The sequence below is a fragment of the Lepidochelys olivacea genome (assembly GCF_965140295.1).
Source record: "Lepidochelys olivacea isolate rLepOli2 genome assembly, chromosome: 1".
NCBI classification, from domain to species: Eukaryota; Metazoa; Chordata; order Testudines; family Cheloniidae; genus Lepidochelys; species Lepidochelys olivacea.
In genome coordinates, this window is record NC_140411.1 from 230,069,742 (window position 1) to 230,088,699 (window position 18,958).

At 43.2% G+C, this 18,958-nt stretch overlaps 1 protein-coding gene across 1 annotated transcript in view; it reads right to left on the reverse strand.

Moving 5' to 3' along the window:
* PARVB (parvin beta) overlaps positions 1–18,958 on the reverse strand; it is a 97,467-nt gene that overhangs the window by 49,183 nt on the left and 29,326 nt on the right. Inside the window, exons 2-3 of the mRNA XM_084648885.1 lie at positions 11,789–11,878; positions 5,728–5,798 (exon numbers count right to left, since the gene is read on the reverse strand). Coding sequence (XP_084505011.1) covers positions 5,728–5,798; positions 11,789–11,878 — 161 coding nt within the window. The remainder of the gene's footprint in view (positions 1–5,727; positions 5,799–11,788; positions 11,879–18,958) is intronic.

Below are 18,958 nucleotides of genomic sequence, written 5' to 3' on the forward strand. Positions count from 1 at the left end.
CCTAAGTCAGTTAAGAATTGTAATACTGAGTAGAGAAATGCCTAAATCCTTTAAAAATCTGGGTCTTAGACACTTTTGGAAATTACACTCTTTGGCTCCATCTGGACCAGAACCAAAAGTTAGGCCCCTTCCAGTTTTGGATCCAACAAACAACAGAACACATAGATGTGAGAGTTAAAGGGGATTCAAATCTGCATTACTCTCAAGATCACAATATTTGAAGTTGTTCAGTAGAACTGGAATAGCTTACAAATATCCCTGAGTACACATTAGAATTATTTAAATGGATTGGTTTCAACTATGTTCACATCACTTCGGTGTTTACTCTAGTAAACAATTTAATGGTAGGAATGTTCACCAAAACAGAGAATCTTAAAGCAGCGAGTCAGGATATTAACGGCAAACAAATGTTAAATATGTAAACAAGAACATTCATATTGGAAACCTGATAATAAGGGCTTGTCTACATGGCCCCAGACTTCAGTTTACAGGGGCGTACACTGACGTGCACACCAAAGTGATGGGTTGTAACTGCCCCATGTGGACGCTGCTGGTGCAAACGAAAAGGTACCTAGTTTGCATTAATTTATGTCCACCTGGGGCATTTACAATGCAGCACTTTGGTGTGCGCTACAGTTCACACCCTGATAATCCAAACTGCAGGGTCATGGAGACAAGCCCTAAGAATTATGACATGCTTATCTAATCAGAGAAGAGCCACATACCAAGTGCCTTTAAATATAAAGGGAAGGGTAAACACCTTTAAAATCCCTCCTGGCCTGAGGAAGAATCCTTTCACCTGTAAAGGGTTAAGAAGCTAGGATAACCTCGCTGGCACCTGACCAAAATGACCAATGAGGAGACAAGATACTTTCAAAAGCTGGGAGGAGGAAGAAAGAAGCCTCTCTGACTGTCTGGGTGATGCTTTTGCCGGGGACAGAACAGGAATGGAGTCTTAGAACTTAGTACGTAATCTAGCTAGATATGCGTTAGATTATGATTTCTTAAAAATGGCTGAGGAAATAAGCTGTGCTGAACGGAACGGATATTCCTGTCTGTGTGTCTTTTTGTAACTTAAGGTTTTGCCTAGAGGGATTCTCTGTGTTTTGAATCTAATTACCCTGTAAGGTATTTACCATCCTGAGTTTACAGAGGTGATTCTTTTTTACTTTTTCTTCTATTAAAATTCTTCTTTTAAGAAACTGAATGCTTTTTCCTTGTTCTTAAGATCCAAGGGTTTGGGTCTGTGGTCACCTATGCAAATTGGTGAGGATTTTTATCAAACCTTCCCCAGAAAAAAGGGGGTAAGATTTGGGAGGATTTTGGGGGGGAAAGACGTTTCCAAATGGCTCTTTCCTAATAAAAAACCCGGTTAGACGTTTGGTGGTGGCAGCGAAAGTCCAAGGGCAAAAGGTAAAAGTTTGTACCTTAGCTGGTAAAAGTAAGCTTAGGAGGATTTCATGCAGATCCCCACATCTGTACCCTAGAGTTCAGAGTGGGGAAGGAACCTTGACACCAAGCAACCCAAGTGACCAATCAAAAGTAACCATCAAAGCTGAATTCCAAATACTCACATAAAATTGTTTGCAAATAAGCCACAGACCAAGAACAAATGAGTTTGAGAAAAGTTTAAGAAGGTCACCCACAGCAAGAAAGTCCAAAAATTCCTGGATAAGCTATTTACTATGAATTATTGCCTCAGTTCTTATGTTTTGATCTGAGCTTCCAGCTTTGGGCCATCTAGTAAATTTCATACAACTCTAATCAGAACCTACAGTTCTACCAAGACCAGAACTGTAATTCGCTACACGCAGATGCAAATGAAGTGGAAAACAAGGACTGATGGCCACTGATGGGATTTATTTGATTATCTAGTTGTTCTTTGCAGCTGGATTTCCTCCTGACCCATTGTGCCAGACTATTTTTAAAATATATAATTATACTACACATCACTTTTTTTCTTTTGTAAGCCCACCTCTAGCTTGTGCTCATTTTCAGTTCTGTAAGAGCAGTCAAAGCATCTATTATAGAGTTCTCCACACAGCAGCCATTTAGTATAAGAGATTTACTATGCTTGCTTTAGCTGAGATGAAAAGTTATTTTCCCTTTTGTTCTTTCTGCATTACAGTGGGATTCTACAGTCTGTCTCCCCCAGAGCTAGGACAGTTATGTTTTAATCACTTCCAAATGCAAACAAAAGCCTGAGGTGCTTAATCCACTACGGATACAATTCTTATTGCAGCAGGGAAGAAGAGATTAAACATCCTTTTCTGTGGAGCCAAAAGGTATTAAACTATATGTCACTATTAGATTCCCTGGTTCATTTTCCCAGGGGCTTCCCTGCCCCGACTCTGCTTTTCACAACATTGATTTGTGAGCGTGTATGTGAGTGGAGTGGGAAAAATTAAGAAGAGGGATTAAAAATACTGTAGATGTATCCGCTTTTTAGAGAGGGGAAAGAAATCCTGAAAAGGTTTAGGATCAAAATTAAAGCTATAAAAGTCACTATTCAGTTTTTCCCTCTTTATTTAATGGTGATCTTAGATTGTAAGCCCTGTGGAGCACAGACTGTCTTGTTCTGGGTTTGTACAGAATCTAGCAAAATGGGGTCCTGGTCCCAGTTAGGGTTCTTAGGTGCTACCACAACTCAAATAATAAACAACAATAGTAATAGACAGCTTAGTGACCCATTAAAAGAATACAAAGCAAAGAGAAGATCAACCCACCACACTTTCATTAAGTCATTCAGGTACAATCACAGCATAATTCAATCCCCTCTCTGCCTCACAGTCTCACACCAAGTTCGTCCTCAGATTCCTTTCCAACTATGCCTTTCCAACTCCTGCTTTAAATTAAGCTTGTGAATGGTTAACGAATATTTACATTTATATATGGCTCTCCTCTCTGGAGTAGCCCCACAAGAATAAACACAAGGCTCTTTTTGGATGGTCCAGAGGAAACAGCCCCTAGTGGTTTCCAGGACATAGGGATCAGTTCTCCATTGCTCAAAGTGGGAGTAAAATCTTACCAGTCTGATTTGTAAGCAACTGTGCTGAGTAATGGTGAACCAGGCCCCGATCCTGCAATGTAACCCATGCATAGAGACCTTTGTGCCTATGAGGAGTACATTACAATATCAGGGCTCAAGTCTTCATCCTTGCTCTAGTCAGATTTTGAGGGGAGGAGAATCTTGCTAATTTGTATTAATGACTCAAAAGATTCATACCTGACCACACCATAAGGGCTTCAAGTCTCACTAAATTCAATAGCAAAGCTCCCACTGATTTCAACAGGATCAGGAACAGACCTTGTAGCAAACTAACAAGATTTTAAATCAAGTGTACTGCATTCCAGAGTGTGCTTGGTTCACTTATTCTGACCACACTCGTTCAGTTTTGATTATTCGTAGGACAGCCATGAACACCCTGTAGTACAGTTTGGAATAGCGGCACAAGACCAGTAGGGTTTTTGCAAGCACTGTTGCGTCTGAGGATTAACACAGTGAGTATGAGTGAGATTCTACAACATATTCAATGGGAATAATATCACGTGTACTTGCACACAGCTCCTCTCTAAAGATGGATTTGCAACTGGACAGGAAGCTGCAGTTATGTTTCTAAAGCGATGTCTTGCCACTGCAGTGCTGATAATACAATGATGGGTGTGTTGTAAGTACATACATAGGCTGCTGTGGTATTTCTTTGAAGCATGCATTCACTCCAGTGATGTAAAGATACCCTGACAAGAATGCATCAAAGCACACGTCCTTGCCTCCTTCATGGGATTACATAATCCAGATTTTTCTGACACATCTAAGCATTATTGCACTGTGGTTTCTATCCAAAGCAATATAAACCAAAAGCCTCGCACGCAGAGAGGCAAGTACAGGAAATGTAGTAAGAAAGTAGTAGGAGCATGAAAGCTTCTGGGAAGAAAGCATGCATTAGGGCAGGGGTTCTCAACCTCTCTCTTTCGGAGCCCCCCCCCCCCCCAACATGCTATAAAAACTTCACAGTCCACCTGTGCCACAATAACTGGTTTTCTGCATATAAAAGCCAGGGCCGGCATTAGGGGGTAGCAAGCTGGGCAATTGCCTGGGGCCCCATGTCACTGGGGCCCCGGCAAAGTTACATTGCTCAGGCTTAGGCTTCAGCTTCAGCCCCGGGTGGTGGGACTCAGAGCCCCAGGCTTCAGTCCCATGCGATGGGGCTTCAGCTTTCTGCCCTGGGCCCCAGCAAGTCTCACACTGGTCCCGCTTCGTGGCCCCCTGAAACCTGCTCACGGCCCCCCCACCCCCAGATCCCTGGTTGAGAACCACTGCATTAGGGTACAAACCTGCCAACACCTCTCTCTCTGCTCCAACCTTCACTCCGTTAACCTCAACGCCCTAACCCTTAAACTGGCCCTTCTAAATGCTACACACTCTGGGTTAGACTCCTCCACCTCACACAGAGCATGAGTAAATGTGTGCGGAACTCGGGCTGCAGTGGGATGGAGTCTACAACCGTTATAGGACAGGCTGTGGGGCAACACTACAGATCCTGAGCTAGAACAACAGCTGCTGCCCCTCCACACACCTAGTGCAGATGCTCCCAGCTACTGGATATATGACAACCACAGATCCAGTCCCTCCTCTAGCACACAGGTAGATCAGAAGCTTCTATTCTCCCTGTCTCATAACACAAAAGCAAAGGGACATTCAATGAAATTGAAAGGAGGAAAATTCAAGACCAGCAAAAGAAAATAATGTTCACACAACACGTAATTATTCTGTGGAACTCATTGCCACAGGGGGTCATTGAGGCCAAGAATTCAAAAAGAGACTAGATATTTATATGGATACCAAGACCATCCAGAGTGAGCATAATAAACAACAAAATATAGTGGAAGGGATGTTAAACTTCAAGCTTTAGATCTTAACCGTAAGCCAATCTCTAGTTTTAAGAGACCAGAATGAGACACCTAAGGCGGGGGGCAGATTATGCCACCTCTGCCTACTGTGGGGTTCTTACATCTTCCTCTGAAGCATCTGGCTCTAGTCATCATAGAGGACAGCATGCTGGACAAGATGGACCTCAGGTCTACTCATTATGGCAATGCCAATAGTCCTATACTCTCAACGCTCCTCTCCACTTGGACCTAGCCTGGACCCACTCCCCCAGTGCGCAAATATGAAGACCACCCTGCACAACCATTTCACCTTCCCCCTTCCTGGAACAGGAGCACTGCTGGGGCTCCACAACATAGAGCATGGGCCCTCCTCCACCATGGCAGAATTTCACACCCAGCGAAAAATCCTGTTCCTCCCCTACATTTCATCCATCTGCACTCCTTTCCTGTAACCCAAACTCACACCTTCCAAAACTGTTTTCCCTGCTATCACAGTGACAGGGAGCCCAGTCTCTCACATCATGAGGAATGGCATTGTGATCATTGCTAGATTCAAGCTGAATTCTGCCTCACTTCAGTATTTAAAGGGATGAAACTGTAGCCTTCATCTCCCCTCCCTTGGCATCCTCAGGCTCTCAGATGTCTGCCAACCTCTTCTCATATCTTCTTTGCTGTTGGCTTTACTTCCTAGCACTTGTACGTGACCTCAATATCCAAGACAGTTCATGAATTATTATCCCTTTACATAGATATATATCTCTGGTTTGCAAAGGATTACATATAGCGATCTAAAGATTTTTTCATGAAAGAAAAACAAGACAAGTATTTACTTCCTACCTTGATCAGTTCTTTGAACTTGGAGTCTTCTTTGGAGTTGGGATCAATCATGGTACGTTCCTCATTTTCCTCTGGCCATTGAGAAGGGAAATGTCTAGTGAGAGCCATGACATGAACACACTGTCGAGGATACTGCAGGAGCTATTATTTATAAAGTTGTCTGGAAGTTGATTAAGAAATGGCAAAGTCTAATCATCATACTAGTGAGGGAACATCAAGTGATCAAAGCATGGGGAATTCTTTAGAGATACACTGAAGGATTACACAGTATTAACTTCCCTAAAATAAGATTCAACTGGCCTTCATCAGATCACGCAGCATAGTGTGTGTCAGGCTGTATCAGCTAGTCTCCTATATAATGTAGGCTCCTTGGGGCAGGGCTATGTCTTTCTCCAGATGGACCAGAGCGCATTAGTGGCACCCAGCTAACAATGATGATCATTTTATCCTTTCCTCAGTTATTTAGTTTTCATTTTAAGCTACATCACTAGACTGCAGCATCCCAAAGAACCCAGTAAGCTCACTGCATTGTGCTCCCTGTAACAGGGGTGATGCTGGATTATGGGTCATCCTCCTTTCTCCTGCCTTTTCAAATTCTACTGTAGAATTTGCTAGCTAGTGAGGACTGAACTTAGTCTGCTGCAACTGCACATAATGCTGAGTCAATGTCCGGCAGCAATACCAAGCGTGAAACTGACAAAGATTTAGGTCAAATTCAGTTGTGCCTGGAGGAAAGTGCCCAGAGCAAGTTTAGCAGAGGTGCAATCTGCTCCATTGCTGTGGAGCTGAAGAGTGGAAAGGAGAGAAATATTTTCTCCTTCTACCACCAAGGAGCTGCCAGACCAACACAATTTGGGAAGGATGGGAGGAGAAGGGAAAAGACACAAAAAGGAGATAGAAACGGAACAGGGACACAGAACAGGAAAGTGGAGTGGAATGAGTGGAAGAGAACAAGGAAGACATACACATGGGAAGTAGAGTGGGGTGGGACAGTTAGAAGGCATTGAGGAGGTGGCTGGCTGCATCAGAACTGGGGACCCAGCTTAGTTCCTCAGTGTTAGCAACAGCTAAGAGTACTGTAGCTAAAGCCACTGGCAAGGAAGCGTAGGGAGTGTCTTTCTACACAGTTTCTTGGGCCAACTGAAAGAACCATGCCAACAGGCTCTGGGGGAAGACCTATCTAGCTCTTCTGAGCTTGAGGAGGGTCTCCATAACACATGGGTGAAGGGAGGAGAGGCGAGACAGATAAAACAAGGAAGAGGAAAGAGAAGAGAAGGTGAAAGACAAAAAAATCCAAAGGAAGAGAGGAGACAAAGGAACAGAAGAGGGAGAGGGAGGAGTAAAGATTAATTTTAGAAAGATGATTGCATTTGAGGTTTTGTCCACTGAGCCAACACTTTGTTGAACTGGTAACAAATACATTCAAACAAAGGCTCCCACTATGTCTTTCCCCACCATAACTGAATGCATCTGTAGGTGCACACAACATTCTATCCTAGACGTGAATATTAAGGAGCAATGTTGTTACAGCCTGTTAAATTCTGGTGCTCCATTTCAACTAGCAAATTCAGCCCTCCCCACCTTTCCTCATTGTAATCTCCTTTGTTGCTGAAATGACAGTTGTGATTTAGTTTAGAACAGCTCCTATAAGTGGAAATGAAAGCACAGCTGCTACACTGCAACAGGAATGCAGCATCACAGCCTTGTTACATGATCCACTGCTCTGCAGCTAAAACAGAACGGGAGGGTTTAACTTTAGCTGTGCACATAGACATACAGGATGAAATCCAGACCTGCTGGAAGTCAATGGCAAAATTTCCATTGACTTCCACGGGCCAGAAGCCCATAGCATACACTTGCCTAAGATTTATGAGGCAGAAGCCTTTGATACATGAAACACATGCCTCACATCTCACTGTACCGTTTAAGAAGCCAGGCCTGCTTGAGTAGGTCTACTCTACAGCTGCGAGTGAGCCTACCTGCCCAGGCAGACTGACTTATGCTAGCTCCGCTCAAGCTAACATGCTAAAAACAGCAGCGTGGACACTGGCCCAGGCAGCAGCTCCACCCGACCCCCCGTGCTGCCACCTGACCTGGTCTACTCAGCCATTTTTAGCACTCTAGCTTGAGCAGAGCTAGCATGAATCCCTCTGCACAGGCTGGGAGGCTCTTTGCAGTGTGGACTTACCCTTTGTGTTGCCTTGATGTACACATGAATGGAAGATGGACAGAGATGCCAACACATAGTACCACAATGTGGTCAACCACACAAACAATATTATGGTCACAAAAAGGAGTTTTGATGGCCACAGTGCCATGGACAGAGAGCCCTCTGACCTGCACCACTATTCAGGCACCAGAACACAACGACCCACTGTCCCAGTATTACAGTTACACTGCTGTTAGTGATGAAGCTCTGCACTCACACTGGGTGGATATGAGAGACTGTACAATTGAGTGGGGTTTCCCTATACCTGCCCAGACATTTGAGCTCAGTTCTTTGCAGGGTGCACAATCTATTAAAAAACAATCAAACTGAACGTTGAAAACGTTTGCCAAATTTTCCACAAACCTAGGAAGAGCTTCTGATTCTGTAAGGTTTCCAGTTTCTTTTGGTTCTTTACTTCCTCTTGGCTACTGGGATGAGTCAAGCAGGCTAATGCTGAGGAAGTTACACCCAGCACACGCCCAGTCCATAAGATTGCAAGCTGGAACTTTCAAAAGAGATCTCACCCATGTTTGTGCAACACCCACATTTCCTGTGTGGGGCCCTAATCTTTCTCAGTCTCTCCCTCCCACCTTTAATAGTTAACAGCGGAGGGAATTAGAGAAGCTCTTTTTGTTTCTTTTTATATAAAGGCCTTGTATCCCATCTCTGAAATGAGTCAATACCAGATGCAGCAGAAGGCAGCATTAGGTCCCCCGCCTTTATTCCATTATGGAATAACCTCTACAGAAGTTAGTTTTCTTCCCCATTCTGGTCAGTCAGTGCCTGGCTTATGCCCAGAAGAATGCAGGTTTGTCTCTCTGGTTTCCTTTGCCTATTTAATGTAACTGTGGGTTTTCCCATTATCCATATAAACAGTTACTCCTTTTTTCAACTGCTCAGAATTATTTACCTCAGTGACATCCTGTGCCAATGAGTTCCACAGGTTAAAATATATATTGATAGGAGGAAAACATTTCCTTTTATCATTTTAAACTTGTTGCTTTTTAATTTCAATGTGCGCCTTCTTGTTCTCATACTATCAGAAAAGATAAATAGAAGCTCTCAATTTACCTCCTCTATTGCATTAATTATTTTATATACCTCTAGCATAGCTCCTCTTATTTGTCTTCTACAAACTAAACATTTATCATCTTTTCAATCTCTCCCACCCTCTGTTCATTCTCCAGACCCATATTTAGTCCCCTTCTATTTTTTCTATATCATCATTTGTGAGATGGGATGACCAGAACCCAATATAGCATTCAAGGCTGGAATGTATTATCCATTTATTTAATACGTACTTTGAGAAAAAGAATGGTCTAGTGGCTAGGCCTAGAGACCTGGAGCTGCGACACCCATGTTCAATTCCCAGTTCTCACACTCCGTGTGAGTTTGGGCAAGTAACTGAGGCTATGTCTACACAATGGACCGCAAGGCTGTACTGCTGCAGCTGCACCACTATAAGGTCTTCCATGTAGCTGCTCTCTGCCAGCAGCAAAGAATTCTCCCACTGGCATAAAAAAATCACTCCCAACAAGCAGTGGAAGCTACATGGCACTGTCCACACTGTCAGTGAAACTTATGTTGGTCAGGGGTGTGTTTTTTTCACACCCCAACTGACAAAAGTTTTGCTGACCAAAGTGCTAGTAGAGACATACCCTTGTGTGCCTCAGTTCCCCATTAGTACAATGGGAATAACAGGAATTCCCTACCTCACAGGGGTGAGGTGAGGATAAATACATAGCCTTAGTCTCTCTCTGCCTCAGTTCCCCATTTGTACAATAGGATAACAGAACTTGCCTACTTCACAGGGGTGTTGTGAGGATAAATACATTGAAGATTGTGAGGTGCTCAGATATTATGGTGACGGGGCCAGGTAAGTATAACAAGATATATATTCAGAATTATATTCGGTCTAATTATTTATACTTCCTAGCATTTATTTGCTTTTTTGACCACTGCTACACTATAAGCCAGGGATCGGCAACCTTTGCCACACGGCCCGTCAGGGAAATCCGCTGGCAAGCCGGGACAGTTTGTTTACCTGCGGCCTCTGCAGATTTGGCCAATCGCAGCTCTCACTGGCCGCGGTTCACTGTTCCAAACCAATGGGGGCTGCAGGAAGCGGTGGCCAGCACATCCCTCAGCCTGCGCCACTTCCTGCAGCCCCCATTGGCCTGGAACACTGGGAGCTGCGTTCGGCCGAACTTGCGGACGCTACAGGTAAACAAACCGTGCAGGCCCACCAGCGGATTTCCCTGAAGGGCTGCATGCCAAAGGTTGCCAATCCCTGCTATAAGCCAATGTTCCCATTGAGATGCCCACAATGACGCCAGGTTTTTTTTCTTGTTGTTAGTTAATTTAGAAGCCAGCACGATGTGTGAGGATTTCAAATTATTCTTTCTGGTGTGCAAAACTTTGCACTGGTCAACACTGAATAACAGTGCCATCATGCTGCCCAGTCATCTAGCTTAATTGGGTCCCTCTGGATTTCCTCAGAGACTACTCTAATCGTAACTACCTTAAATACGCTATCTGCTCGTTTTTCCATCTCACTGCTCACCTCCTTTTTCAGATCATTAATGGAATACACTAAAAACATCAGACCTTGGCAAGAACCTTGGCACACCCCACCATGAAAACTTTTGGTATGTTGAAAATTGTTCCTACTCTATTTTCTGTCTCTTGACCAGAAACCACTGTATTCTGAACCACAACAGTACTTTTCATCTCATCCCAAGACTACTTAGGTCAGGTCTACACTACCGTGTAAATCCACCTCTTACCTCGCTCAGGAGCGTGAAAAAGACACCCCCCTGAGCGACACAAGACCTAAGCGCTGTCCACAGCAGCGCCACATTGGTGGGAGACGCTCTCCTGCAGACATAACGTCCGCCTCGCACAGAGGTGGAAAAATTATGCCGACAGGAGAGCACTCTGCCATCGGCATACAGCGTCTTCACCAGATGTGCTGGTGCACAGCAGCACTGGTGCAGCTGCGCCGATCTAGTGCTTCTCGTGTAGACCTGCCCTTGGTTTCCTTAATATGTGGCATTTTGCCAAAAACTTCTTGAAAGTTCAAATAAAATTATATTTATGGGCTCCTCTTTTATCCACTGTTTCACTGACATTCTCAAGTTCTAGTAGATTGGCATCCTTTACAGATGCTATGCTTGTCTGTCTTATCATATGATCATCTAGGTGTTTTATAATTCTATTTTTAATTACTGTTGCTTACAGTTTCTCTGGTACTGGAGTAAGGCTCAATGGTCTGTAATTCCTAGGATCACCACTAGCACCTTTGTTAAAGTTCGGTACAGTATGTGTTACTACACCAGGAACCTGGAGGGTGTAAGTGATATAAATGAGAGTTTCAATATTTATATGAGCACTTCAGCCAATTCATTCTTTCAGAAGTCTTGGAACACGACCCCTGGTGGCTTGCTGCCCTTTAATTTAGCTGTTTGTTCCAAGGCCTCCTCTTTTGATATGTCAATCTCTGACAGTGTCTCATCCTCATTACCTGAAAAGACTTTAGTTCCAGGTTAGGTATTTCCTCAATATCCTCTGTGATATGGAATGATGCAAAGAAATCAGTTAGTTTCTCCGCAATGCCCTTGTCTTCCTGATAGTCCAATTCTCTTGCTAGCTTCCTGGCTCTAACATACTTGAGTAGTGGACTCGCTGCTGTTCAAATTTTCTCTCAGCCCTTCTAATTTTTATTTTACATTTTACATACCATAGCTCATGCTCATTTCTATTGGCTTCAATTAACTTCAATGTTCAATAACTACGCACATACTGATCTCCATTAACACACACCCACTTATGCCTGTAGCATTAATACTGTACCTAATAGGGTATCTTCAGGGTGGATATCAATGGCGGTGGGAGACATTGGAGCGTTGATAGCATTTTTGCCCTCTTCCTGCAGGTCGCTCACTGAAGAGAAGAAAGGAAAAAGAAAAAAAGAAAAAAAACTTTTGTAAACGCAGAATTTTGTACATTTTACACAATTTTTAGCTACAGTGGGAGAATACACCCGGCAGGCCCATTTCAAAGCAAGTTTACAGCTTATGGAAATAAGAACCACAGCCGCTGTGGAATAGAATCAGAGAGTCAAAACATTTTGCCGTTTCATAAACAGCTGGTTAGCCTGGTGATTTAGCGGAAGTTATTTTGCAGGATCTTGAGCTTGCAGTAAAGACTAACTCAGAATTTCCATTTCCCACACTGGGAAGTGATTAGAGCTCTGTGGACTCTCTCTCAGTCTGGAGTAAAGATTGTTCCTTTTGTGCACCTCATGGGGCTGCACATGAGACAGAAAGGGGAACTAAACACTAGTTCTTCTATGACGATAAGAATAATCTTTTCCACCTACGGTGACCAGATGTCCCGAATTTATAGGGACAATCCCGATTTTGGGGTCTTTTTCTTATATAGGCTCCTATTACCCCCTACCCGGTCCTGATTTTTCACACTTGATATCTGGTCACCCTATTTCCACCTGCAAGGATCACTATGTGCAACTATAATTAACAAAAAGCCTGAAAGAGCCCAAGGAAGACTTGAGAAACAGCAAAAGGGGTTTTAGTCCAACACTGGCACTGACATTATAAAGAGGCATAGTATGGGCTAGGGGATCAAGCATAAGACTGGAATCTTTGAACTCAAGCTGTAAACCCAAAGCTGCCACTGACCTCTCCGTAGGATCTTGGGGAAGTCGCTCAACTAGTCTGAGTCTCCATTCAGCCATTTCTAAAATGGATCTTTAGAGCAAGTTTCCAGGACTGTCACTCTGTATGCCCCTCTGAAGCCTAGAATGTCTGTTGAATCGGGGGAAGCGATGGAAACAGCAGCAAGCATGGCTGAAAGTTATTTTTGCCCAGAATACCACTGGGTTCACTTATGCCGGCATTCACGGTCTGTTACCATCCAGTTGTTAAGTTCTCAGCCATTTTGATTTTATGAATTACACCCATGTGACAGTAAGGCATGTATCTATGATACTCCAAGAGTCCTATTCCACTGCAATATCCGCAGTAACTCAACGAATCACCACCCTTTCTTTACAGCTAATTTTCGTTCAACAACAATTTCATTGGTTGTATGAGGGAGACTGAAGAGATGGTGGATTACTTGGCGCAGCTGTCACAGTTCCTCAAAACCACCCACACAACACCACAACCAGCACATATAATAACCCAAACATACATAACCCCTCATGGCAACACCACCCCCGCCCCCATCCCATTCACAACTCACACAAATCAACACATCTCCCCACACAATCCTCCTACAAACAAATCAACACAACTGACCCACGAAATAATCCCAACTGTCTCTCTGAAGCCTAGAATGTCTGTTGAGTCAGTATGAACGGATGGAAACGGCTACAGGCATGGCTGAGAGCCCTTTTTGTTTAGCATATCACCAGGTTCAATCAGCACTGGGATGTTCAGCCATTTACAGCTTCTTTTAGTTTTTTTAAAAACACACAACTTTACAAATTACACTGCTGCAGCAGTATGGCCTTTCAGCTACTAATATTAACATACCTAACTCTCACCAGTGTTGGATGGAATAACAGTGCTTGTGCACAGTTAGAAAAAAAGCAAAAGAATTGTATGTGCTATTAGTATCATCACATGTTATTAACGGATATTCACTTTAAAGCTCCTATGGATAACAAAATCAACCACTTATTTTAAGTTAAAGGAACAGATGGGTTTGAAATAAGACAAAAGCACTGTACAAGGAAACTATGTAGGCTACTGTAATACACAGCAGCTCAGTGTGGTGCTCTGCTGATCTCTACTAGTGGCTGGTATAGAGATTGATGAGCCTGCTACCAGCCTTGGCTAACAGCTGGTTTACTTTAGCTCAAGAAGAGAAGGTTCATGCTACTAGATCCAGAGGCACCATGTTCAATCTCTGCTGACAACAACCCATTGCAGGGCCTGGTGCTACACCGTGGTTAGGGATGGATAAAGTCCAGTAAAAAATAAAAACACACGATCAATCTTCACCCCCCCAGGTTGAAGCTTGGATAACTTTTGCTGCTGCTGACATGTTCAGTTTCACATCCTTCTGCACTGCATGGTCACGGTGAGGAGTGAAGGTGGAAATGCCAAAATATCATGAGAAAGCAGCTCTTGCAGTATTTCGGACCCATCTGAAGGCGGCAGTAGAATTAAGGTAGAATCCTTAGGATCTGGTCTCCCTAGGCTATCACGCTTTGAAGGAAGATCAGGAACCCAGGAGTGGAAAAAAGAATATCATCAAGAGCAGTGAGAGTTAGCAAAGGACTATTGGATAGGGGAGAGACAGGACTACGTAAGGGGGAAAATCTCAAAATTATGGTGGATCCTGGTCCTATTTATCCTTAATCTGCTTTTACCATGAAATGCTAGAAATCTCCTGTTCTCATGAGATTAACAGACCAAGAAAAAGTTAGAATACATTAGGGTGGTAGATAAGCTGCCACATTTATGGATGTTTCTCCCAACCTTTTTAGGTTTGCCTATTGTAACCCACACACCTCCTGGGTGTGGTGTTCTGTCCCATCGAGTGGCACTGAGACCACTGAGAGAGAGATTAATGAGTCTGCTCTACAGCCTTAACTAACAGCCATATGGCTTTCGTTTCATTCCTATAGCTCCAGAGGTCCCAGGTTCAATGCCACCTGCCAACAACTGGGGGTCTGTCGACGTTACAAGTGGAGGCTTGTCCGGGATTTCAACTGGGAAGTCTCTGAAGCTCGGGATGCACTTCCTCAGCTAGGGGAAGTATGTAACGCATACACCTTCTGGATGTGGTGTTCTGTCCCATTGAGTGGCAACGAAACCACTGAGAGCGAGATTAATGAGTCTGCTCTATAGCCTTAGCTAAGGGCCATATGGCTTTTAGCTCATGCAGTAGAGGCTCATGCATTAAGCTCCAGAAATCCCAGGTTTGATTCCACCTGCTGACGACTGCGGTTTGCCAGCATTACACTATCACCAGCTTCACATAGCATTGGCCACCGAGGAAGAGTGTGGTGGACAGGGATACAAAGACCTAGGTTCCAAGGCACAGTAAAAGCAGAACTTTAAGTTTGCAGATAACCAGTCCTTCTCCGACCTACCAAAAAAGAGCAACATCACTCCAGGAGTGACAAGAATGTTTTCATTGTCTGTGCAGGAGACTACACAGGAGGCCAAAGTCCTTGAGGCTCTTTTGGGGCAAAGCAAGGATATCCATACAAACTGGGAAATAACCACAAGCTCAAAAGAGCAGTCCTTTCCTAGGGAAAAAGGCAATCTAAACCCCATCAATCTCCCATCAGGCAGTTCTTTAAAAATATATCCCTACTCCCCTTTCATGCAGTGAAATCAACCCATATACTCTAGCCATTTATATATATATTACACATGTCACAAAAAGTCCCATGTCACCACTCTCCACCTCCCCACCATACAGAAAGAGGATAACAGAGAATTAGAATGCTTGGGACACACACGTGATAATCTCCATGCAACATTTCACTGGCATCCAAAGAGAAGGCACTTAAAACCATTTATCACTTTTCCTAATGAGGATTTCAAGAGGTGAACTAGTTTCTGCTTTCTGGCAGACTATCAAGTAAGTATAAATTTCCTGAATGCCATATGTTGTCCTTATGTCCCCAGAAGCAACAAATGCCAGATTCATACATTTTGAGAGCCTATGGATTAAGATCCATGTTAAAGTGACCTGCTAGAGTTAATATGCAACAAGAGTGTGTGCTGCCGGTAAGAAGGTACAGCTCACTTTTGGTATTGTATACTTCTTGCAAAAGGACAGGAGCAAAACTGCATCCTCTACTATATATGGAATGTGTTGTATATACTGTAGCTTTTTACTTATACATAGTTAATTAAAAAAAAGACACTAAAGACACCTGGATTTTATTAATTTTTTCAAAATTCCCCTAAACAAGAAATCACAGAACTAAAAAGTCACATGCTAAGTTGAGTGTCTTTTCATAGCATGGCATCCTCTCTATGTGCCCACTAAGGGCTCAATCCTGCAAAACCTTACTCCCTCAAATAGTCCTTATGCTGAGAAGTCAATGGAAATACACGTGCAAGTAGGAATACTCACAAATAAGGTTTTGCAGATCTGGAACATGGAGATTTTCAAGAGCTTCCCAAGAGATTTGGACACCCAAATCCCATTCAACCAAGTTGCCTTTGAAAATCCCAGTCTAAATTATTAACTCTTCATGGCAGAAGTTTTATCTTCATTATTAGTAGCATTTACATCATTACTGTAGCACCCAAAATATCCCATCAGGACCAGTGCCTCCCTGCCCTGAATGTTAGGGAAAGATAGATGATGAGACAGTCATTGCCCTGGAGAACAAATATATTTTAGAGTACCTCACACCCACTGTGCGCTAAATAAATACTCAAGATGCTTTCAGAAAACTACATTTAAACAAGATAGTCTTTTGAAGAGACTTGGAAGGATTACATTTTTTAAATCAGTAAATGTCAGCAAACGTCATCTTCACCATACACACACACACACACACACACACAGAAAAAGTATTTCCATCACTAATCGTCAAAATTTACAGAACAGCAAAGTCAGAAAAATGCTATTTGAGAACTTATTATGGTTTGATTTAAGGACATTTACTTTGCACGTTTTTGACATCTGATGTTGTATCAGGTTATAAAGCTTAACATTTGGAATCCTATCTGCCGCCATTAAAGCATTATTGTCTGGCCTCCCCCCATAATTTCCCACAACTATGACAACTGAAATTGAAAAAAATGCTTTAAAATAATCGTTGCTATTATCCATCGAAATTGTCCAGAAAAATAAAATTCTGCCAAGCCTACTTTTAAAATGCAGCTAAATTGCTTTTATTCCCCCAGGAGTTTGATTAAAAAAGGAAGCTCTCTGATCAGAGTAGATAAGGAAGGAGATATTTTTAAAATGCAAGAAATACATTTTGAAATCAGAACAAAGTAAAGTATTTTTAGCAAATAAAATCTCCTCCTTTCCACAACACCACTTCTATGCTAAGGGCTCAAAAACAGATAAAGAAAAAGTTAAAGGTGGAAATAAATACAGTCATGCATTAGGCACCCAGTGCCCACCTCACACACAGTTGAAGAAACATGTTTGGTCTTGAAATCCAATTTGCTGGGCTGAATTCCACAAGAGCAAAAGGTTCTGTCCTATTTCTGAAGGAAGTGCCTAGTCAGAGCAAAGTGCTGCCATTTCAATAAAGCAAATTCTAAGAGACAGTCCCGCCGGCAGAGCCTCACTTACAGAAAGCCAGAAGCTCACAGCAAGATCTCTGCTCCACACAGGTAGCTTACAAACCTTAGAGTTTTGTGCATGACAAATCCTTTCGCGTACCTCCTTTTTTGCGTTTTTTACAAAGCAGCCCTGCCATTTTGGCTCCCTACAGTATGCGATGGTCCGGAGCGTACCTCTGCAGTGCAGTGTGGGCAGTGCAAACGTTAAAGGCAGAATGGCAGCTGGACAGGGACTGACATGCCTGGCCAGTCAAACTTGGGTTAATTTGGTCATGGTGACTTGGGAGGAGAGAACAAGGCAGCAGCAGTTATGTGGAGGGGAGAGTAGGGGGAGAAAAAATACTTTGCTTCGTAGCATGAAATTCAAGAAGGATGAACTCCCAGCATGAAATTTGCAACATACCTCACGTTCTGTAAAGAGAGACAAAGAAGCCATAAGTCCATCGCGGTCAGCTCAAGGCAACAGCTGACACACAATTTTTAAAGGTTGCACTTAGCCCACAAGAAGTCCCCGGTTAGTCATCTTTGCCCATTAGCCAGGGCACAGTCACATTCCCCTACCATTAAGCGATCACAATGGCTTATCAAAGAGAATACTGAAGTGCAGAGAGGAGTAAGAGGTTCAAAAGGCACTGATCACTTATGCAGATAGTCAGAGACACCTAATAGCAGGTCTTATTTCATCATCTTCCATTCCCCGTGTGGCTATGTTTGCTCTGAGGTTTAAGCTTCAGGTTTATCATAATATTCCACATGCCAGAGTTTCTGAAAATAAGAAACTGTCCCATGAAAGCAAATAAAAATGAAGCTGCAAAGTTCAGATCAGGATTATTCACAGTTCTAGTGCACATGCCTGTGTGAACATTCATTTGCTGGGGTACTCTCAACATGGTGAACTCTGAAGTGTATTCACAGGGTTTTTTGGTAACAATTCTGCGTCACCGTTTTCCCCTTCACACCAATAGTCCGTTAATGAGATACAGAAATGAAGCAGGAGGGGAAAAATAACTTACAACACACACACAAAAGAGACCAAGACAACTCACAAACACACAATGGAGACAGCAACAAAAACAAATTATTCAAGATTGAAAAATGTATCCATGTCTGGGAAGAACCCAACAGATGTTTTAATAAAGGCTCACAAAAGTTATGCAAAAAAATTAGTCTAACTGAGACAAGTTTCACACGTCTCCAGATAACAAAAGCTATCTCCACACTGAAAAGGGCTTCCCAGGGTAGCTACTGTATACCAAAAGAGCTATACCAGCAAACCCCCCTTGTGGAAAAGCACCTTATACTGGCAAAAAAGGGGTTGCCTTTTAACCAGTATAGCTTATACCAGCTCCTCAAATGGAATAAGCTCTATTGGCAAAAGCATTTTTTTTTGGCAGTAAAACTGCATCTACACTACACTAGGATTTTTGTTGGCATAGCTAAGTGATTTTCCCCCCCACACTCCTACCAGACTCAGCTATGCCGGTAAAACATTCTAGTATAGACCAGCCCTCAGCCAGAAGGGGGGAAAGCTAATTTGCTTCTTCTAAGGGCATGGCGACACTTGCAGGTGTAAAGCGCTGAGAGTTAAACCAGCCATCAGAGAGCGCAGTAGGGAAAGCGCTGCCGTGTGTTCACACTGACAGCTGCAAGCGCACTGGCGTGGCCACCTTTGCAGCATTTGCAGCAGCATTGGGAGAGATGCATTATGGACAGCTGTCCCACAGAG